Raw genomic sequence first — 21,414 nt, forward strand, 5'->3', positions numbered from 1 at the left:
GTAAGGCCAGAAACAATAAAAGAAAAAGCTGTTCAACGGGTAACCTAACCCATCGCATTGGGTAGGTAGGGCGGTTTTCTTTTTTTACAATGTTGGACAAAGATTTCAAGTTGATTGTATATAGTACTTACTCAGTCATTTTGATTTTATCTCCTGGCTGCAATTTGTCTGTATGGCAATCAATGGACAGTTATGAAACGTACACAATTTACGGTTAGGCCTAATAAAAAAAATGTGTGGAAAATGTGTGGTTCCGATTACGCTCAATTTTAGAATAGGTGGAGTGGGTAGATCTTTTATTTTATTTTGGTATATATTTATTTTCATGTGTGAGTGTCTAGTTCATGTTTTAAATTGTTTTCCAAATGGTCCCTGTGTTATTTATTTCTTACTATCAGATATACAGCCATTACAGATTGGAAGAACAGTTTTATGTTGTCTTTTTTAAGTTGCTGTCAGTTTCCATATCCACTATTTCTCGTGAGACTTCACAATTTGTTTGCGATTTTATTATTTTTTCTCGAATGCATCAACAAGTTTAGGTGCTGGCAGTTAAAAACTAGGTGGAGTCGGGTAACCGGAATCAAACAATTATTTGTTTAGGCCTTAAACAAATGTGTTAGCTCCTCTGACCCGAAAAAAGGTTAAGACCCGCCAAATGAAACTCCAGAATTATTTTAGCCACACCTTCTATCACCAACACTGCAGTGGAGATATACAATAATTGCTACCTTCCGTCTTGTTTTAGGAGAAAGACATTATCACCGTGATTGTCACTGATTGGAAGGAGACACCTTCAAAGATGAAAACTTTTTTTTTGAAAATAAGACAATGGAGGAGGTCATTTAGAGGCACAGAATATCAAACCATAGACATAATTTAAAGTCTTACAATGCTTGAATATGGTATTAAAATACCAGAATTGAGAGACAATTATAGTTGCAGTACATATTATCTGGCTAGAAGTGTATTTTGTTGTGGCAAAGCTGAAAGATATTTTGTAGACGTGCACTGTATACATGACTTCTGAAGATTAATTTGGTATCAAAAATCACGAATAAAGAGACTTTCAGACTATAAGAATGTTGATGGCCCAAAGACTTCTCAGCCTCATTTACCTTCCTTCCGTTTAGTGTACTTTGGATGTTCAGTTGATCCCGACGGTGATATTTGTCTTTGGTAAATAACATTTATCAAATAATTTTGACTTCTATCCCCCAGCCTACTTAAATACACAGCGAAGAAGGGTGTGAATAGGATGCAACCGTCGTGAAGATACGAAACCACGTGATCATTACGTCATTACATATATGATGACGTGTCTATAATGCACATCAAGAATCAGTATATAAATCGCGTCCTCTCACCAAACAGTGATCAGTGTGTGGTTGGATATCTGAAATGAAACTAATGGTTATATGAGCGTTTAAGCAGACAACTATATCTGACAGTCAAGGAACGAACGCTTAATTTCTCTATAAGAAGAAAGACAAAGATATTTCTGTCTTGTGTAAAGAAAAAGTTAGTGAACTAGATTTTCTCAATTTTGTCCAAATCTATGATTGAAATCCGAAAGTCTCATTCTTATAATTATTTTAGACCAACTTTTCTTAAGTTTCAGAGATCGACATTTTTTAGCCGTTGAACGATGTCTGAGCACCTGTTTACAGCTTTCCGTCATGGCGGTGGACCCACACAGTATGAAGAGAGAAAAAGTGCGGTGACGGCTGATATCTTACAAGCAGGTTTAGTGTTTTGTACCTTTATTATCGTGTTAGCTGGATTAGTGGTATTCCCTGGAATACGAGGAAAGAAGGTAAAAAGTGAATTGTTAGTACTAGTATCTTGGAGATAGACAAGATTCTAAAAGTAGACCCGTCATGGAGAGAGAGAGAGAGAGAGAGAGAGAGAGAGAGAGAGAGAGAGAGAGAGAGAGAGAGAGAGAGAGAGAGAGAGAGAGAGAGAGAGAGAGAGAGAGAGAGAGAGAGAGAGAGAGAGAGAGAGAGAGAGTAGATATTTATAGGGAAACGGGAAGAGGTACTACCGTCGAAGGTAACCCAATCACGATATTAAAAGGCAGGTGCACACTAATTACAAACGTGCGAGTCGTGTCTCGTATATGTATGTCGTATCGACCGGACTGGCCAAATCTCATTTTAAGGCCTCCAGCCAGCGTACTAGATATTTAGGTATTTTTGAATACGTACGAATACTAGTTGATATAAGATATCGATGTACTCGTACAGTTAGACAATGACTACCAATAAGTGGACATGAGTGACAAATACAACCCTACCTAGTTTTTCACTGCCAACCCTAAACTTTTTTTTTTACATATTCGAGAAAAAAAAATAAAATCGCGAAAATTGTGAAGTCTCGCCAGAAACAGTGGATGCAAAAACTGGCATCAACTTAAAAATACAATATAACACTGTTCTTTCAATCTGTAATGGCTGTAAATCCGATAAGAAGAAACCAATAACTCAAAGACCATTTGGAAAACACATAACTGACTGAACTCGACATAAACTAACATAAAAAATCTATTCTAAAATTGACCGTAATCTGAACCACACAATTTGTTTTGTTATGCCTTAGCGTATCCCTATCCACACGGCTATGCGGAAATATGTTTAGACCAAACAAAAAGAAAGAATTGTTTCTGGTCAGCGTACGCATCACTTAAATACCCCCGCGTCGGTCTTTTTTGTGTTTGTACAGCCCATGCAGTCTCCAGATCTGGGGGGGGGGGGGACACAGAGATAACCCACCCTCAGTGAAGACAAGTACAGAGCCAATCGTGAACAAGCAAATGACAGCTGCTTCACATACACACTTCAATGTGTATCGCCTCGATAATATCGAAACACAAACATTTTAATACACAGGTACCCAAAACGATTCCCCAGTAATGACTTAGCACAAGACCGTTTAGTATAGCAAGACGTACCGTCGGTAGTTTCCATGGCCGTGTAAATCAACCCGGATTTTCCAAGCCTTCCCTTAGGCGTAATAGTGCATATAAGATGTCATCACCATTTTTGCATTGTATCGATGAATACGAATGAAAACTTTATACTTGGGCCAAATAAAAACAGTTGTTTGGTTCCGGTTACTCGACCCCACCTAGTTTTTTACGCCGACCCTAAACGTTTTTTTTTTACATATTCGAGAAAGAAAATAAGAAAATCACGAAAATTGTGAAGTCTCGCAAGAAATACTGGATGCGGAAACTGACATCAAATGAAAAAGACAATATAAAACTGTTCTTCCAATCTGTCTGTACATCTGATGAGAAAAAACTAATAACACAGAGACCATATGAAAAAAAATTAACTACCTGAACTAGACACTCACATATGAAAACAATCTATTTAAAAAAAATAAAATAAAATAATCTACCTACTCCACCTATTCTAAATTTGAATGTAATCGGAACAATACAATTTTTTACGCCTTATTATTAAAGAATAACTACTCCGGTACGGTTCCGTCACGGTGTTAGATTTACTGTCCGAAATGAACAAGTTTGGGTGTGAATCGCGATTGCCGTACACACGAGCACTGAACGTATTCTGTAATTCATAGCCAAAATTCGTCACATAAAAAAATATATTTCCGGCATGAAATATCTTTTTCCATTCATACAAATAAAAAAGATATTAAACTATATTTAAAAAAGAAAATGATTTTAGATTATCTTTTATGAATGACATGCAAGTTTACAAGGCGAAACCAACAACCCAAAACTAACTGATAGCTAGCCTATAGGTGCATGCAATCAATGTGTAGCATCATGTAAGGTGTGCTTGCCAACGTCGTCAAAACTTTGTAACTGTCAATCTCCTTCCTGAATTTTTTTGGTTTGGAAATTGTTGATCTGAACACATTTCTGTTTATTCTAATTTGGATAGGAATATAATTGATTGTAGGCCTTTTTGATGTTGAGAACATTTTTTAACTTTCTAATGTTATGATCTGAAATATAATATGCTAATGATGCAAATTGATATGCAAATTAAAAAACCCGATTATTGGTCAAAATCGTGGAGAACCCTGCACTTGCTCTAAAGTGCTAAATAAAAAGAACAGTCACTGCCATAAATAGTAGCCTGAGTGATAGGTTATTGAGAATTTTAAAAAAATCGCGTCGTCGCACCATTTTAGACAACCTGCCATGACCAAAAATTTATTTTTTGGCCTTATTTGGTTGCTGTGAAAACAAAATATACTGGGACATTGTTTGAGTCGAAGTGTAAGGTCAAAGTCATATCACCTCAAGAGATCGCAATAAAGTGGACGTTCCTTTCATTTCTGGGGTATTTTGGAGGAAAGATCTCACGACACTAACATGTACCAATCAAACAGATCCGTCAATGTTTAGGTAAACATAGTAACAGGCTATACTGTTGTTACTATATCACCTAGCTGCATTAATTAGTATTAGCTTTTGTTTCGGGGGAGTTGGGTGTTTTGGATTGTTTTTTGTTTTTTTTTTGCTTTTGGACGTCTTTTGAATTGCACTTAAAGATAACTCTATAATTCGATACTATTAGACGGTACGATGCAAATATTGCAAATATTGGTATATTTATTTCCTGTTCCAAAGTTCCAAAGTGCGGCTAAAAATCTGCTAAAGTACCGCTGAAATTTGAAACGCGTTTGACTCCGAGATCTCACTGAACTTTCAGTGAGATCTCTACGCCTGACCCTTAGCAAAGTTTATCGGTTCAAGAATAATGCTACAATTCCACCTCCACAGTCGCCCAATACACGGTACTATACAAATCTACATAGTTGAAGTCCTCTGCATTTCTTTGCCCAATTATACCTTGCCTGCCGAAAACCACGACATTTCCTAACTGTAACGGACCACTCATGAAATAAAAAAGTATTCAAAAAACTTACATGGATTGCGTCGTGTCAAATATGACCAAAATCGCCAAACTACCGTACAATCCCTGAGACTATAATTAAAACAAAATAATAACGCTATAATTATTGCAGCTAAATAACGCTATAATTATTGCAGCTAAATAACGCTATAATTATTGCAGCTAAATAACGCTATAATTATTGCAGCTAAATAACGCTATAATTATTGCAGCTAACTATTACTTTCCTGTAGTATATTGGTGTTGTCGTCTGAAAAATATGAATTCATCATAAACGCTGGATAGAGGTTTCAACATCTGTGATTCATTACAGATTTAGACTATTAATTAGTATTATAGTCATTTTACAGATTTGTTAATACATTTGTACTTTAGGGATTATTTTCGTTTACTGCATGTAGTAGCCCCCCATAACACCACTATATATATATATATATTATATATATATATATATATATATATATATATATATATATATATATATATATATATATATATATATATATATATATATATATATATAATCATTTCATAGACCCTAGCCTCACAACACAACTATTCATTCATTTCGTAGAAATGCCATTAATTCAATGATTTACTAAGTAATGTATTGATCGATCGGAAACGAATACACGGCCGTGACGGGGTGACGCACAACGGTTTTTGTTTATCTGTTTGTTTGTTTGTATGTATGTATGTATGTATGTATGTATGTATGTATGTATGTATGTATGTATGTATGTATGTATGTATGTATGTATGTATGTATGTCTGTCTGTCTGTCTGTTTAATTTTTAGTCATACGAAAGAACATATATTTTTGTAAACACATTTTTTTAATATTGTTGGTTTAATATTCATCGCATCATTGCAAGTTTTAGTGTAAGTCTGGTAAAATAGTAACTTGTTTACGGAATACTTGGTTGATCAGTTTACATAACTGTCTCTAAATTTAATAAATTATTGGATGTCATGATAAATCATATGTACAAATTGTTGACAATTAATGTCACTGAACAACATGATGAAGTCATGTACAAATAAGGAGACTACTTACTTCTATTTCCTATCTCTATTTTAACTGTGTAGAGAATATACTGTGCAATAAGAGGACTTCTTACCGTTTATATAGGTGCAGCAATAATAAGTAAGTATGATACACTTTGTTTACAGTATCTTTTTACTCAATCTGATTAAAATCCGATGTGGTGAAAGCGGCGAGATGTCCTTATTTACCTCTATTCATCGTGTTGTGACGTTTGTTTTATTCGAACTCCGAACAAAATAAACGTATCTTTTTACTGTAACTATAGTAAGTATGCTACACTTTGTTTACAGTATCTTTTTACTGTAACTATAGTAAGTATGCTACACTTTGTTTACAGTATCTTTTTACTGTAACTATAGTAAGTATGCTACACTTTGTTTACAGTATCATTTCACTGTAACTATAGTAAGTATGATACACTTTGTTTACAGTATCTTTTTACTGTAACTATAGTAAGTATGCTACACTTTGTTTACAGTATCTTTTTACTGTAACTATAGTAAGTATGCTACACTTTGTTTACAGTGTCATTTTACTGTAACTATAGTAAGTATGCTACACTTTGTTTACAGTATCTTTTTACTGTAACTATAGTAAGTATGCTACACTTTGTTTACAGTATCTTTTTACTGTAACTATAGTAAGTATGCTACACTTTGTTTACAGTATCTTTTTACTGTAACTATAGTAAGTATGCTACACTTTGTTTACAGTATCATTTTACTGTAACTATAGTAAGTATGATACACTTTGTTTACAGTATCATTTTACTGTAACTATAGTAAGTATGATACACTCTGTTTACAGTATCTTTTTACTGTAACTATAGTAAGTATGCTACACTTTGTTTACAGTATCATTTTACTGTAACTATAGTAAGTATGATACACTTTGTTTACAGTATCATTTTACTGTAACTATAGTAAGTATGATACACTTTGTTTACAGTATCTTTTTACTGTAACTATAGTAAGTATGCTACACTTTGTTTACAGTATCATTTTACTGTAACTATAGTAAGTATGCTACACTTTGTTTACAGTATCATTTTACTGTAACTATAGTAAGTATGATACACTTTGTTTACAGTATCTTTTTACTGTAACTATAGTAAGTATGCTACACTTTGTTTACAGTATCATTTTACTGTAACTATAGTAAGTATGATACACTTTGTTTACAGTATCTTTTTACTGTAACTATAGTAAGTATGATACACTTTGTTTACAGTATCATTTCACTGTAACTATAGTAAGTATGATACAATTTGTTTACAGTATCATTTTACTGTAACTATAGTAAGTATGATACACTTTGTTTACATTATCTTTTTACTGTAACTATAGTAAGTATGATACACTTTGTTTACAGTATCATTTCACTGTAACTATAGTAAGTATGATACACTTTGTTTACAGTATCTTTTTACTGTAACTATAGTAAGTATGGTACACTTTGTTTACAGTATCTTTTTACTGTAACTATAGTAAGTATGATACACTTTGTTTACAGTATTTGTTTACTGTAACTATAGTAAATGTGATACACTACCTTCTTACTGTAACTATAGTAAGTATGATACACTTTGTTTACAGTATCATTTCACTGTAACTATAGTAAGTATGATACAATTTGTTTACAGTATATTTTTAATGTAACTATAGTAAGTATGATACACTTTGTTTACAGTATCTTTTCACTGTAACTATAGTAAGTATGATACAATTTGTTTACAGTATCATTTCACTGTAACTATAGTAAGTATGATACACTTTGTTTACAGTATCTTTTTACTGTAACTATAGTAAGTATGATACACTTTGTTTACAGTATCTTTTCACTGTAACTATAGTAAGTATGATACACTTTGTTTACAGTATCTTTTTACTGTAACTATAGTAAGTATGATACACTTTGTTTACAGTATCTTTTCACTGTAACTATAGTAAGTATGATACACTTTGTTTACAGTATCTTTTTACTGTAACTATAGTAAGTGTGATACACTTTGTTTACAGTATCTTTTACTGTAACTATAGTAAGTGTGATACACTTTGTTTACAGTATCTTTTTACTGTAACTATAGTAAGTATGCTACACTTTGTTTACAGTATCATTTTACTGTAACTATAGTAAGTATGATACACTTTGTTTACAGTATCTTTTTACTGTAACTATAGTATGATACACTTTGTTTACAGTATCTTTTCACTGTAACTATAGTAAGTATGATACACTTTGTTTACAGTATCTTTTTACTGTAACTATAGTAAGTGTGATACACTTTGTTTACAGTATCTTTTACTGTAACTATAGTAAGTGTGATACACTTTGTTTACAGTATCTTTTTACTGTAACTATAGTAAGTATGCTACACTTTGTTTACAGTATCATTTTACTGTAACTATAGTAAGTATGATACACTTTGTTTACAGGATCTTTTACTGTAACTATAGTAAGTGTGATACACTTTGTTTACAGTATCTTTTTACTGTAACTATAGTAAGTATGCTACACTTTGTTTACAGTATCATTTTACTGTAACTATAGTAAGTATGCTACACTTTGTTTACAGGATCTTTTACTGTAACTATAGTAAGTATGCTACACTTTGTTTACAGTATCATTTTACTGTAACTATAGTAAGTATGATACACTTTGTTTACAGGATCTTTTACTGTAACTATATTTTATTAGTAAGACTTTTTGTGATCGTAAACGTTCATAAAACTTCCACAGATTAAATCCTAGGGGAACGCCACTCTAAATAAATATGATTAACATAAATGTTATGTTTTAGTTCTGGAGAGTTATTTAGTGGTTTCACATCACAAAAATTTTGCACGGTTGCCAGGAAGCTCCAATTTGAAACCCATTTTCACTTCTATTGCTCTTTCAGTGGAACACCAATGGTCTTAGCTCACACCACTATCGAGTGGTTTGAGGTCTTAGCAGAGATAACTATTTATTATTAGATGTACATTGAATATTGGCAACTCCTAATAGCTGACTTCCGTCAGATAAATGGTGTTCCACTGAATGAACAATAGAGTGGAAAAGAGTTTCAATTTGGTATTTGAATTTATGTGATGTGAAATTATGAAAATGACTTTCCAGAACCCAAAGTTGATTAAGCTATCACCTAGATAGACAGGGCTGTAAGGTACATTGTGTTGTTCAGCTTTATCAGGTTTTCTCAAAATCATTTCAAATGACGTGATATCTGATAGCATGGTACAACACGTCATATATATTATAGCCTATTTATCAGTGCTAAAGCCGCTATACGATGCCGCCGAATACGCCGTATTCCGGTTATCGAAGAAGCCCCGAAAAGATAAAAGATATGATTGTTTGGCCACTAGGGGCGCTGTTTTAGAACCGGAAGTGAGGGCCAGAATTGTAGAGCATTATTGCAAAGCATAGAGTCTATAGGCATCGTAACCACTGACTAAAGATTTTCTGTCATTCCCCGTAACTTTACGCTATAATATTGCATTATCGCCCATCAAATAACGAAATAGCAAATTAACCTCTTGTTCTCCTAATATTTTGCGTAAGTTTGGCTCTGCAATTCGACCGTGAGGAAAACCCAAAAGTAGCAACATTTTGAAACGGGTAGTACACTGACATCTCACTCACGTTTTCAGTGTGACCTCGTCCATTTGCGTTACCGTTGGAGAAATTGTAGCGATTGCTTCCAGTCAAACATCGGAACGGAAAAAGGTACAAAAACAGAGGAAAGAACCCTCAAAATCACAATATACGCTACAGTTATTGCAGCTTGTATAAAACCAATCTGATTAAAATCCGATGTAGATGTCGGCTAATCGTTCATTGCTATTTTACTTTCGTTATTGTGCCTGAATTGACCTTCGTGGTACATGTTTGATCGCCTCCTCTACCGATCAGGACAAAAACGTAAACATGTACCACGAAGGTCAATTCAGGCAAAATAACGAAGGTAAAATAGCAATGAACGATCAGCCGACATCTACATCGGAGTTTAATCAGATCGGTATAAGACATGGTATGATGAGTGAACCACGTAAACGTTACATGGAAGGCCGATTCATTGAAGGGGTGGGCGGTGTGGTACATCAATAACAATATTTATGATTCGTTGCCGACTTCAATGGGTTTTTTTATACACTGATGGTCCTGAATGAAGAATAGCAAGCTAAAAAATGTGTGATAGTAAAGATGAGTATATCAATACAAATATGTTTATGCCAACTTATAACCAGTACATGAAATGTTTTTTTTTCCGGACAAAGTTTTATGATTTCACCCGTGGTGCTACACCACTGTTCTAATAAACAAGAAAGGCCTAAGTATGCGGCGACATCAGTTACAATATAAACATGTGGCTTGGTAATTGTCGACCGAACTCTCAATATTGCAATGACTGTAGCTGGAAGCTGTTCAATCTGATTAAAACCCGATGTAGATGTCGGCTAATCGTTCATTGCTATTTTACCTTCGTTATTTTGCCTGATAATTATTTTTCTTGGTACATGTTTACATTTTTTAGCCTGATCGTAGAGGAGGCGATCAGGCAAGCTAAAAAATGTAAACATGTACCAAGAAGGTCAATTCAGGCAAAATAACGAAGGTAAAATAGCAATGAACGATCAGCCAACATCTACATCGGATTTTAATCAGATTGGAAGCTGTTGTCAGATTTGTAATTTTCTAACCGTTCTTTTGTCAAGCAACAGACACCAGTAAGGTAAAGAAATATGTTTATCATGTCTACATCGGGTATATTTCGAAGGTCCTCCGTCCAACTTCCAATGTTTCCGCTGTCGATTAGTTCTATCTTTTGATGCTTGACGTACATCCACTATTCGTCTCCTCGTCCGTTCTCTCAGAAAATTATCATTTTCTAGTGTTTCAAGACCAAGGTTGACAGCATTTCTGGCGATATCTAGTAGATTTAGAAGTAGTAATTTTCCACTCTTTTATGAATGCACGGAGTTCTTTTACGCCCATTTTGTTGACAGCTTCATACATCGCCATACTGTTAGATGCCATGACGAAAATTCTGGCCCTCACTTTGTCAGATATGGTGCGCCCTCTCGCGATACTTTCCTGCGAAACAACCGGAAGTTCGATAACCGGAATACGCCGTATTTACGCCGTATTCCGGTTATCGAAGAAGCCCCGAAAAGATAAAAGATATGATTGTTTGGCCACTAGGGGCGCTGTTTTAGAACCGGAAGTGAGGGCCAGAATTGTAGAGCATTATTGCAAAGCATAGAGTCTATAGGCATCGTAACCACTGACTAAAGATTTTCTGTCATTCCCCGTAACTTTACGCTATAATATTGCATTATCGCCCATCAAATAACGAAATAGCAAATTAACCTCTTGTTCTCCTAATATTTTGCGTAAGTTTGGCTCTGCAATTCGACCGTGAGGAAAACCCAAAAGTAGCAACATTTTGAAACGGGTAGTACACTGACATCTCACTCACGTTTTCAGTGTGACCTCGTCCATTTGCGTTACCGTTGGAGAAATTGTAGCGATTGCTTCCAGTCAAACATCGGAACGGAAAAAGGTACAAAAACAGAGGAAAGAACCCTCAAAATCACAATATACGCTACAGTTATTGCAGCTTGTATAAAACCAATCTGATTAAAATCCGATGTAGATGTCGGCTAATCGTTCATTGCTATTTTACTTTCGTTATTGTGCCTGAATTGACCTTCGTGGTACATGTTTGATCGCCTCCTCTACCGATCAGGACAAAAACGTAAACATGTACCACGAAGGTCAATTCAGGCAAAATAACGAAGGTAAAATAGCAATGAACGATCAGCCGACATCTACATCGGAGTTTAATCAGATCGGTATAAGACATGGTATGATGAGTGAACCACGTAAACGTTACATGGAAGGCCGATTCATTGAAGGGGTGGGCGGTGTGGTACATCAATAACAATATTTATGATTCGTTGCCGACTTCAATGGGTTTTTTTATACACTGATGGTCCTGAATGAAGAATAGCAAGCTAAAAAATGTGTGATAGTAAAGATGAGTATATCAATACAAATATGTTTATGCCAACTTATAACCAGTACATGAAATGTTTTTTTTTCCGGACAAAGTTTTATGATTTCACCCGTGGTGCTACACCACTGTTCTAATAAACAAGAAAGGCCTAAGTATGCGGCGACATCAGTTACAATATAAACATGTGGCTTGGTAATTGTCGACCGAACTCTCAATATTGCAATGACTGTAGCTGGAAGCTGTTCAATCTGATTAAAACCCGATGTAGATGTCGGCTAATCGTTCATTGCTATTTTACCTTCGTTATTTTGCCTGATAATTATTTTTCTTGGTACATGTTTACATTTTTTAGCCTGATCGTAGAGGAGGCGATCAGGCAAGCTAAAAAATGTAAACATGTACCAAGAAGGTCAATTCAGGCAAAATAACGAAGGTAAAATAGCAATGAACGATCAGCCAACATCTACATCGGATTTTAATCAGATTGGAAGCTGTTGTCAGATTTGTAATTTTCTAACCGTTCTTTTGTCAAGCAACAGACACCAGTAAGGTAAAGAAATATGTTTATCATGTCTACATCGGGTATATTTCGAAGGTCCTCCGTCCAACTTCCAATGTTTCCGCTGTCGATTAGTTCTATCTTTTGATGCTTGACGTACATCCACTATTCGTCTCCTCGTCCGTTCTCTCAGAAAATTATCATTTTCTAGTGTTTCAAGACCAAGGTTGACAGCATTTCTGGCGATATCTAGTAGATTTAGAAGTAGTAATTTTCCACTCTTTTATGAATGCACGGAGTTCTTTTACGCCCATTTTGTTGACAGCTTCATACATCGCCATACTGTTAGATGCCATGACGAAAATTCTGGCCCTCACTTTGTCAGATATGGTGCGCCCTCTCGCGATACTTTCCTGCGAAACAACCGGAAGTTCGATAACCGGAATACGCCGTATTGTAGCGCCCTCTAGTGATTGAATGCTTTTCTGCCAAAATAAATATCAGATGTGACTATCACGGTTGAGAATTACTGCAAAGTGTCATCAGACGATTTACTTTCATGGCCGAGAATTCAACAATCAGTACAATATATATATATATATATATATATATATATATATATATATATATATATATATATATATATATATATATATATATATATATATATATATATATATATATATATATATATATATATATATATATTCATGCTTCCTCAGCGATCATTAATCCCCTGATGATCGCTGAGGAAGCGTGAAACTCTGAGTAACGACATATAACGTCCTTATTCTTTTGAATTAAGTCTATAATGCTCTGCTACTGAGCACTGTTCTCTCCACGACTTATACGTATATGAGTATATATAATTCATTCATTCAGTTCTCTCGTGTCGTTTCTTTTCAAAAGTCGCTATTTTCGGACAAGAATGGGAAGTTTCTAAGATCCGCACACAAACAGAATACAAAGCAGGTACAGATCAAGACATAGAAGCAGAGGTTGGCGTGAAGATTGGACTACAAAGTGTTAATATTACATTGAAAGGTGGGTGACCTAAGGTCAAAGGTCAAATCTTGAAATAAAAGGATTAAAACTTTATCCAAAAATGTTTAATTTGCAATTATTGCTACACCTTTTAGATACCAGACTGTCATGGTGAATTCAAGAATATATCAATTCTATGTGTTATCAAACATATACATTCTGTGTGTTATCAAACATATACACATTCTGTGTGTTATCAAACATAAATTATGTGAGTTATCAAACATATACATTCTGTGTGTTATCAAACATAAATTCTGTGAGTTATCAAACATATACATTCTGTGTGTTATCAAACAAAAACATTCTGTGTGTTATCAAACATATACATTCTGTGTGTTATCAAACATATACATTCTGTGTGTTATCAAACATAAATTATGTGAGTTATCAAACATATACATTCTGTGTGTTATCAAACATAAATTCTGTGTGTTATCAAACATATAAATTCTGTGTGTTATCAAACATAAATTCTGTGTGTTATCAAAACATAAATTCTGTGTGTTATCAAACATATAAATTCTGTGTGTTATCAAACATAAATTCTGTGTGTTATCAAACATACATTCTGTGAGTTATCAAACAAAAACATTCTGTGTGTTATCAAACATATAAATTCTGTGAGTTATCAACATATACATTGTGTGAGTTATCAAACATATAAATTCTGTGTGTTATCAAACATATACATTATGTGTGTTATCAAACATATACATTATGTGTGTTATCAAACATATAAATTCTGTGAGTTATCAACATATACATTGTGTGAGTTATCAAACATATACATTATGTGTGTTATCAAACATATACATTCTGTGTGTTATCAAACATATAAATTCTGTGTGTTATCAAACATATACATTCTGTGAGTTATCAAACATATAAATTCTGTGTGTTATCAAACATATACATTCTGTGAGTTATCAACATATACATTATGTGTGTTATCAAACATATAAATTCTGTGTGTTATCAAACATAAATTATTCTTTCTCCAATATGTCTTTAATTTTGTTATAGGTAAACTTAGTAATGACGACTTATAAATTATATGTATTCTGTTCATTATTTGAGTGGGTTGTGTTCTTGAATTTCAAACTATTAAATTTTAAGTTTGACAAAAATTGTAGCTTGTGACGTCACAAGTGCATTCAGTTTACAGAAGTTGGGATTTGTAATGAAATAACAACAAATATACACAGTGATCGTGATAACACCAATCATAGGTTTGACCAGGACATGAAGATACGACTACTGGCACTCAACTGTAAAAAAAAAACACAAATACATGTACACAAAAATATTGTGACGTTTTGAGAGTCAATCTTGTAGGCTTGTTACCTAAATTCCCCACTGGGGACGCTCTCTCCTTCCGACTATGTCAGCAGGGGAAGAGACAGGAAGTTTGATACACTCCCCAGTATATGTACTAGTCCCATTATGAATTAGGGGGAACGTCCGTGGTGTAGGTGTTCGAGACCACAGCTATTGTATCGTCGTAAACCACAGCATCTTTTACGGCACCGTCTTTGCAGTGTCAAGAAAGAAATATCACCTCTGGTTTACGATAATGAGCTACTGTGTCATGACAGTGAATGCATTTCTACAAGGAGGTATTTCCCCTCATACCTCCATGATTTGAATAACCAACTCTAACCAAAGTATTGAATACACAGTTTCGTAATTCACAAATATCTTTTTCAAATGGAAACCTTGATTGATTATGATCTCGTTTATCATATTTTCCAGGTACACCTGAAAATCAACTCGATGAACAAATTAACTACAACGAAAGATTTGCATGGGCGCCATCTTGGAGCCAAGGCAGAAACTTCTTTTCGCCATTCGGTAAGATTCCTGTAAATTCTAAAAATCGTGAAGTTCTGTTTTCCTGAAGTTCCTTTCCTCACCACTTCTCTTTCGTTGAATGAACCGTGCTGTATCAAGAAATATAACTGTGTCTACGATATTTGAGGGCCACACAGTATGCTATCCTGAATATCGAAGTTATGCGCTTTCCTAATCCCGCCTATCTCCCTCATTTTATTCCAGCCGGTCAAATCAATCGAGAGTTTCGTGACGCACTATACCGTGGTCTTCCCTACCCAATATTGTGGATTGCCAAGTACTTCACGATCGATGCCGAGAATCTACGATGGGGGCGCTCCTATCGAATGTCTGGATACTACGCATTCATTATGATGTGGTGAGGACTCGTTAACATATACGTCGACAATAAGTTTGATTTCCTGAATTTGTGAGGAAATTATCAAGTTTTTAACTTATTATCAATAAATATGTTTTATTTAGCATAGTGCAGTATCCATGAATATTCTAATGATATAGCCTGAGTTCATACATTAACAAGGAACCAATGAAATGCCATAGCGAGACGTTTACAAGGAAAGTATACTGCACAAAACATGTTGTAAACACTTGGAGAACTACGTCTGGAAACTATCATTTGTCACGTGACTTTGCTAAAGTAGAGCAACGAAACTGACCTTATAGAAGGCCAATGTCAAAGGTGTTCCAATAAATATTATTACATGTAGCAACATTTGATGTGGTCTATAGTCACTTTATTCTTTAGTTCTTGTTAAAGTGGTTTGGTCTGCGCATCTGTGTACTAATATTCATGTCAGGCTTTGTCTAACATTTACCTTGGCCTACTTTCACGTAATTTTCTAACACGAGGGGTGCATGCATTATTGACAGAACAGCATTTTCATTGGTTAATCGTAAGTGCATTGTATAACATTGTAGTCGACTTTCTTGGAATGCCCATTTTCATATTACCATGTTCTTATTTTTAATTTCAAATACAGGGCGGCATTTCCAACTTGGATCATTGCCAATATTCTACTATTTATGGTAATCAACTATGCAGCCTATTGTATGATATTGACCGGACTGTGGCTCCTCTTGGCTAATTTGTTATATTGTACATTACGATGGGGTCCAGAGTTACACATTCCATTCGCTGATGGCGTCCTTGTTTTTCAGTACGGATGGTGTTTCTGGATTACTTTATCGACAGGTAAGGAAGTTTTTGCTATTTCAGTTTAAAAGAAAAGTCAACATAGGCAGTGTACATATGCAGAGCAGAATACCAACCCCTTTATCTACCATTCAGTTACCACCTGCTTTTATGACATTTTAACTTTTTTTATGACACATATATTTCAAATATTTACGGAGATAAAATCAGTTGAAGTGAATAGTAAAAACTTTTTACTAAGGACTTGTAGAAGGAGACTTAAAGGCATGGAATATCAAACAATACACATATTAGTTCAAATCCATGGAATACCATAATTTTGTGTTCAACACCTCAATTATCTAGCCATTTTACTCTCCATTACATCCAATACATAATATCTGACCATTATACTTATATTAGATACATCACGAGGCCAGTGATGATTGAATAAAATAAGGATAATAGTCTGAAATTGTGTAAATGTACAAAGTAAATGACCTCACCCGAGGTCTCATTTGATCCAGGGACCCCCCCCCCCCTTCCGACCATCAGAATTTTGAGTCAAGGGCCCACTCACGCCCTCCACATCTTCATATCTCCAAAGTTTTTCGTGCGACCCCCCCCCCCCAACAAAAACATCGCAGAGCCCCCGACGCCGTAGTCTAGTTCCTATACGATATCGTTAAGATTTACACCTCCACTCACAAGTCGAAGTCTAGTTCCTATACAGTATCGTTACGATTTACATCTCCACTCAGATAGTCTAGTTCCTATACAGTATCATTACCATTTACACCTCCATTCACATAGTCTAGTTCCTATACAGTATCATTACGATTTACACCTCCACTCACATAGTCTAGTTCCTATACTGTATCGTTACCATTTATATCTCCACTCACATATCTTTACGATTTACACCTCCACTCAGTCTAGTTCCTATACAGAATCATTACGATTTATACCTCCACTCAGATAGTCTAGTTCCTATACGGTATCGTTAAGATTTACACCTCGACTCACATAGTCTAGTTCCTATACAGTATCATTACGATTTACACCTCCACTCAGATAGTCTAGTTCCTATACAGTATCATTACCATTTACACCTCCACTCACATAGTCTAGTTCCTATACGGTATCGATAAGATTTACACCTCCACTCACTAGTCTAGTTCCTATACAGTATCATTACCTTTTATATCTCCACTCACATAGTCTAGTTCCTATACAGTATCATTACCATTTATACCTCCACTCACCTAGTCTAGTTCCTATACAGTATCATTACCATTTATATCTCCACTCACATAGTCTAGTTCCTATACTGTATCATTACCATTTATACCTCCACTCACATAGTCTAGTTCATATACAGTATCATTACCATTTATACCTCCACTCACATAGTCCAGTTCCTATACTGTATCATTACCATTTATACCTCCACTCACAGTCTAGTTCCTATACAGTATCATTACCATTTATACCTCCACTCACATAGTCTAGTTCCTATACAGTATCATTACCATTTATACCTCCACTCACATAGTCTAGTTCCTATACAGTATCATTACCATTTATATCTCCACTCACATAGTCTAGTTCCTATACAGTATCATTACCATTTATACCTCCACTCACAGTCTGTGTCCTATACAGTATCATTACCATTTATACCTCCACTCACATAGTCTAGTTCCTATACAGTATCATTACCATTTATACCTCCACTCACATAGTCTAGTTCCTATACAGTATCATTACCATTTATACCTCCACTCACAGTCTGTGTCCTATACAGTATCATTACCATTTATACCTCCACTCACATAGTCTAGTTCCTATATGGTATCGTTACAATTTATACCTCCACTCAGAAGTTTAGTTAGAGACCATGTTGGCATCCAGACTACCGTGCCTTACTTAAATTCTGCCAGTTCCCTAAGAATGGTCTTACTTCTCTCTTGATGTCATAGGATTACTTTGTTTGGTTTATGGTTGCACGGTATTAGTATGTAATAAAACATGGCCTGACAAAACAGCTGAATTCTTTCATGATTATGATAAACCTGTCAGAAGACGAGAACAAAATAAACTGACGACTAATCTGTTAGAAGATAAACTGTCACATGACACGGTGTTGGTGTTAGAAGAATTTGATGGTTCTGCGTCCGAAGTTGGGAATGGCAGCATCGGATATTCGTCTAGAAGAGTGAGTATTGACACATACAGTACTAGTATATTTGAGTTTTAACAGTTGAAACACGTAGACAGTCTTGTTAAGAACAGATATTGTAAACAGAAATGACGTCATCGTGTATATTCAGGGGACATTTTACTGTTGATTTGTCAAGTTGTTATATATACCAGTAGTTTGATTGAATGTTGGGTGTTTATAACTGTGATGGGTACGTATTACAGTAAGTATATTAGGGAGTGTCCAGATTTTACTTCCAGGGGGAACCCGGAGGATATCCCCTTTTGCTTGTGTATATTTTTCGTGCCCCCCCTTTCAAAAGCGATGGGAAATTTATGCCCCCTGCAAGTTCTTGATTTTTTTCCATAGCCCCCCATAGACTTACACACATACACAAACACACTATACATACACAATGTACATGTATAGGTATGTATGTATGTATGTATGTATGTATGTATGTATGTATGTATGTATGTATGTATGTATGTATGTATGTATGTATGTATGTATGTATGTATATATGTGTGTGTATGTGTGTGTGTGTATGTATGTGTGTATGTATGTATGTATGTATGTATGTATGTATGATTTATGTATGTATGTATGTATGTATGTATGTATGTGTGTGTATGTATGTGTGTGTATGTATGTGTGTATGTATGTATGTATGTATGTATGTATGTATGTATGTATGTATGTATGTATGATTTATGTATGTATGTATGTATGTATGTATGTATTTATGTATGTATGTATGTATGTATGTATGTATGTATGTATGTGTGTATGTATGTATGTATGTGTGTATGTATGTATGTATGTGTGTGTGTATGTATGTATGTATGTATGTATGTATGTATGTATGTATGTATGTATGTATGTGTGTGTGTATGTATGTATGTATGTATGTATGTATGTATGTATGTATGTATGTATGTATGTATGTATGTATGTATGTATGTATGTATGTGGGTATGTATGTATGTATGTATGTATGTATGTATGTATGTATGTATGTATGTATGTATGTATTTATGTGTGTGTATGTATGTATGTATGGTTGTATGGTTGTATGTATGTATGTATGTATGTATGGTTGTATGTATGGTTGTATGTATGGTTGTATGTATGGTTGTATGTATGTATGGTTGTATGTATGGTTGTATGTATGGTTGTATGTATGGTTGTATGTATATTGTTATTTTTAAGCAAGCCATGTACAGTTACCAATTATCCATTTGTATCTTGTTATTTTTGTCACAGTCGCTTTCAATAACCTCTGAGTCAGTATTTAACACACAAACGAATCTTAACGATAGCGAGCATACATAACCTGGTAAAACGTAGTTGTCCACGATGGGGTATCAGTGTTCATCAAGTCAGCACAGACCAATCTTAACGATATGGAGCATACATAACCTGGGTAGACGTAGTCCACGATGGAGTATCTGTGTTCAAATTAAGGACATTGAACAATGACAAATTTATAACTTACTGGAAGTTAACTTATTGCTGCATTATATTTTATATCTACCAAGTGACCAGAAGTGAAGAGTGGGTAATATGTTCATTTATGTTCAGTGTTTCCGTCCAAGATTAGTATGTACATGTATATTGGCTGAATATGTGACGTCACTAAAAAGTATAGTGGAACCATAGATTTAGCCAATAGATAGGCTATAGTCTGAGATGTACATGCATGATTCCAGATTTTCCATCGCTAGAAGTGAAGAATTATCGACGAAATAATGTTGATATAATGACTGGTATTTCAAAAAGCTAAATCTAACAAGAACCCCAAATATGCAATGTTTCAGTGTGTTTTATTTTGCTTGGTTTCCACATACGGAAATGGTGAAATATACATCACATAGACGTGTTCAAACTATCCAATATATATATATACTCAGAGAAATATACATCACGAAGAAGTGTTCAAGCTATCCAATATATATAATATTGCCATGGGTGATCATGTCACATAAACATTGTATTATAAAATGCATTGTTACCTTATGTCGTGCTTTCTGCCTATATTTCTGCCTACATTCTTGATTTGTACCAATTAATTAAAATTATTTGAGATATCCATAAAGCATTAACTGTACTCTTTACTGATGTAGTGGAAAGATATGCAGTGTGTGTGTGTGTGTGTGTCTGTGTGTGTCTGTGTGTGTCTGTGTTTGTGTCTGTGTCTGTCTGTGTATCTGTCTGTCTGTGTCTGTGTCTGTGTGTGTGTATGTATGTATGTGTGTGTGTGTGTGTGCGTGTGTTCTGTTTGTTTGTTTGTTTGTCTTCCTGTTTGTTATATTTGTAAGGAACTCGAGTACCTCAATTAGAACCTTGAGTGATTACAAACAGGGTAGTGCCGGGGGAATTGGAGGTCATATTTTGAAAAATCAATTCTTGGGGGAGGATCCGACCATATTATAGAAAAAATTGAATTGATTGAGGGTCACATTTAATTTTGACTAATTGTAATATTTCTAACGTAGCATTATTTTGTAATGTTGACATCAAATCACAGCCACCAGTGCCACGTTCCACTGCTGCCAGGTCCCACCGCTGCCACCGTCAGAACATATTCGCTGCTGATAACCATACAGTGAATTAGTTGTTGTGTTGTAGAGACGACGTGGGTCTCAGAGGAGCGAACGGGTAACAATATAATAGTCTGATGGAGTGTGGATGTTAACCTTGGTCCCAACTCTGTCGAT

General features: G+C 34.8%; 1 protein-coding gene across 1 annotated transcript; it reads left to right on the forward strand.

The window, feature by feature from the left end:
* Positions 1-1,648: 1,648 nt before the first annotated feature.
* On the forward strand, positions 1,649-18,751 carry LOC144450637 (dual oxidase maturation factor 1-like). The gene is made up of 7 exons (XM_078141282.1): positions 1,649-1,816; positions 5,985-6,042; positions 13,371-13,505; positions 15,261-15,359; positions 15,564-15,717; positions 16,340-16,551; positions 18,474-18,751. Exons 1-7 carry the CDS (start codon positions 1,649-1,651, stop codon positions 18,749-18,751), a joined length of 1,104 nt encoding a protein of 367 aa, XP_077997408.1.
* Positions 18,752-21,414: the final 2,663 nt, after the last annotated feature.

The sequence above is a fragment of the Glandiceps talaboti genome, chromosome 20 (assembly GCF_964340395.1).
Source record: "Glandiceps talaboti chromosome 20, keGlaTala1.1, whole genome shotgun sequence".
Classification (NCBI taxonomy): Eukaryota; Metazoa; Hemichordata; class Enteropneusta; family Spengelidae; genus Glandiceps; species Glandiceps talaboti.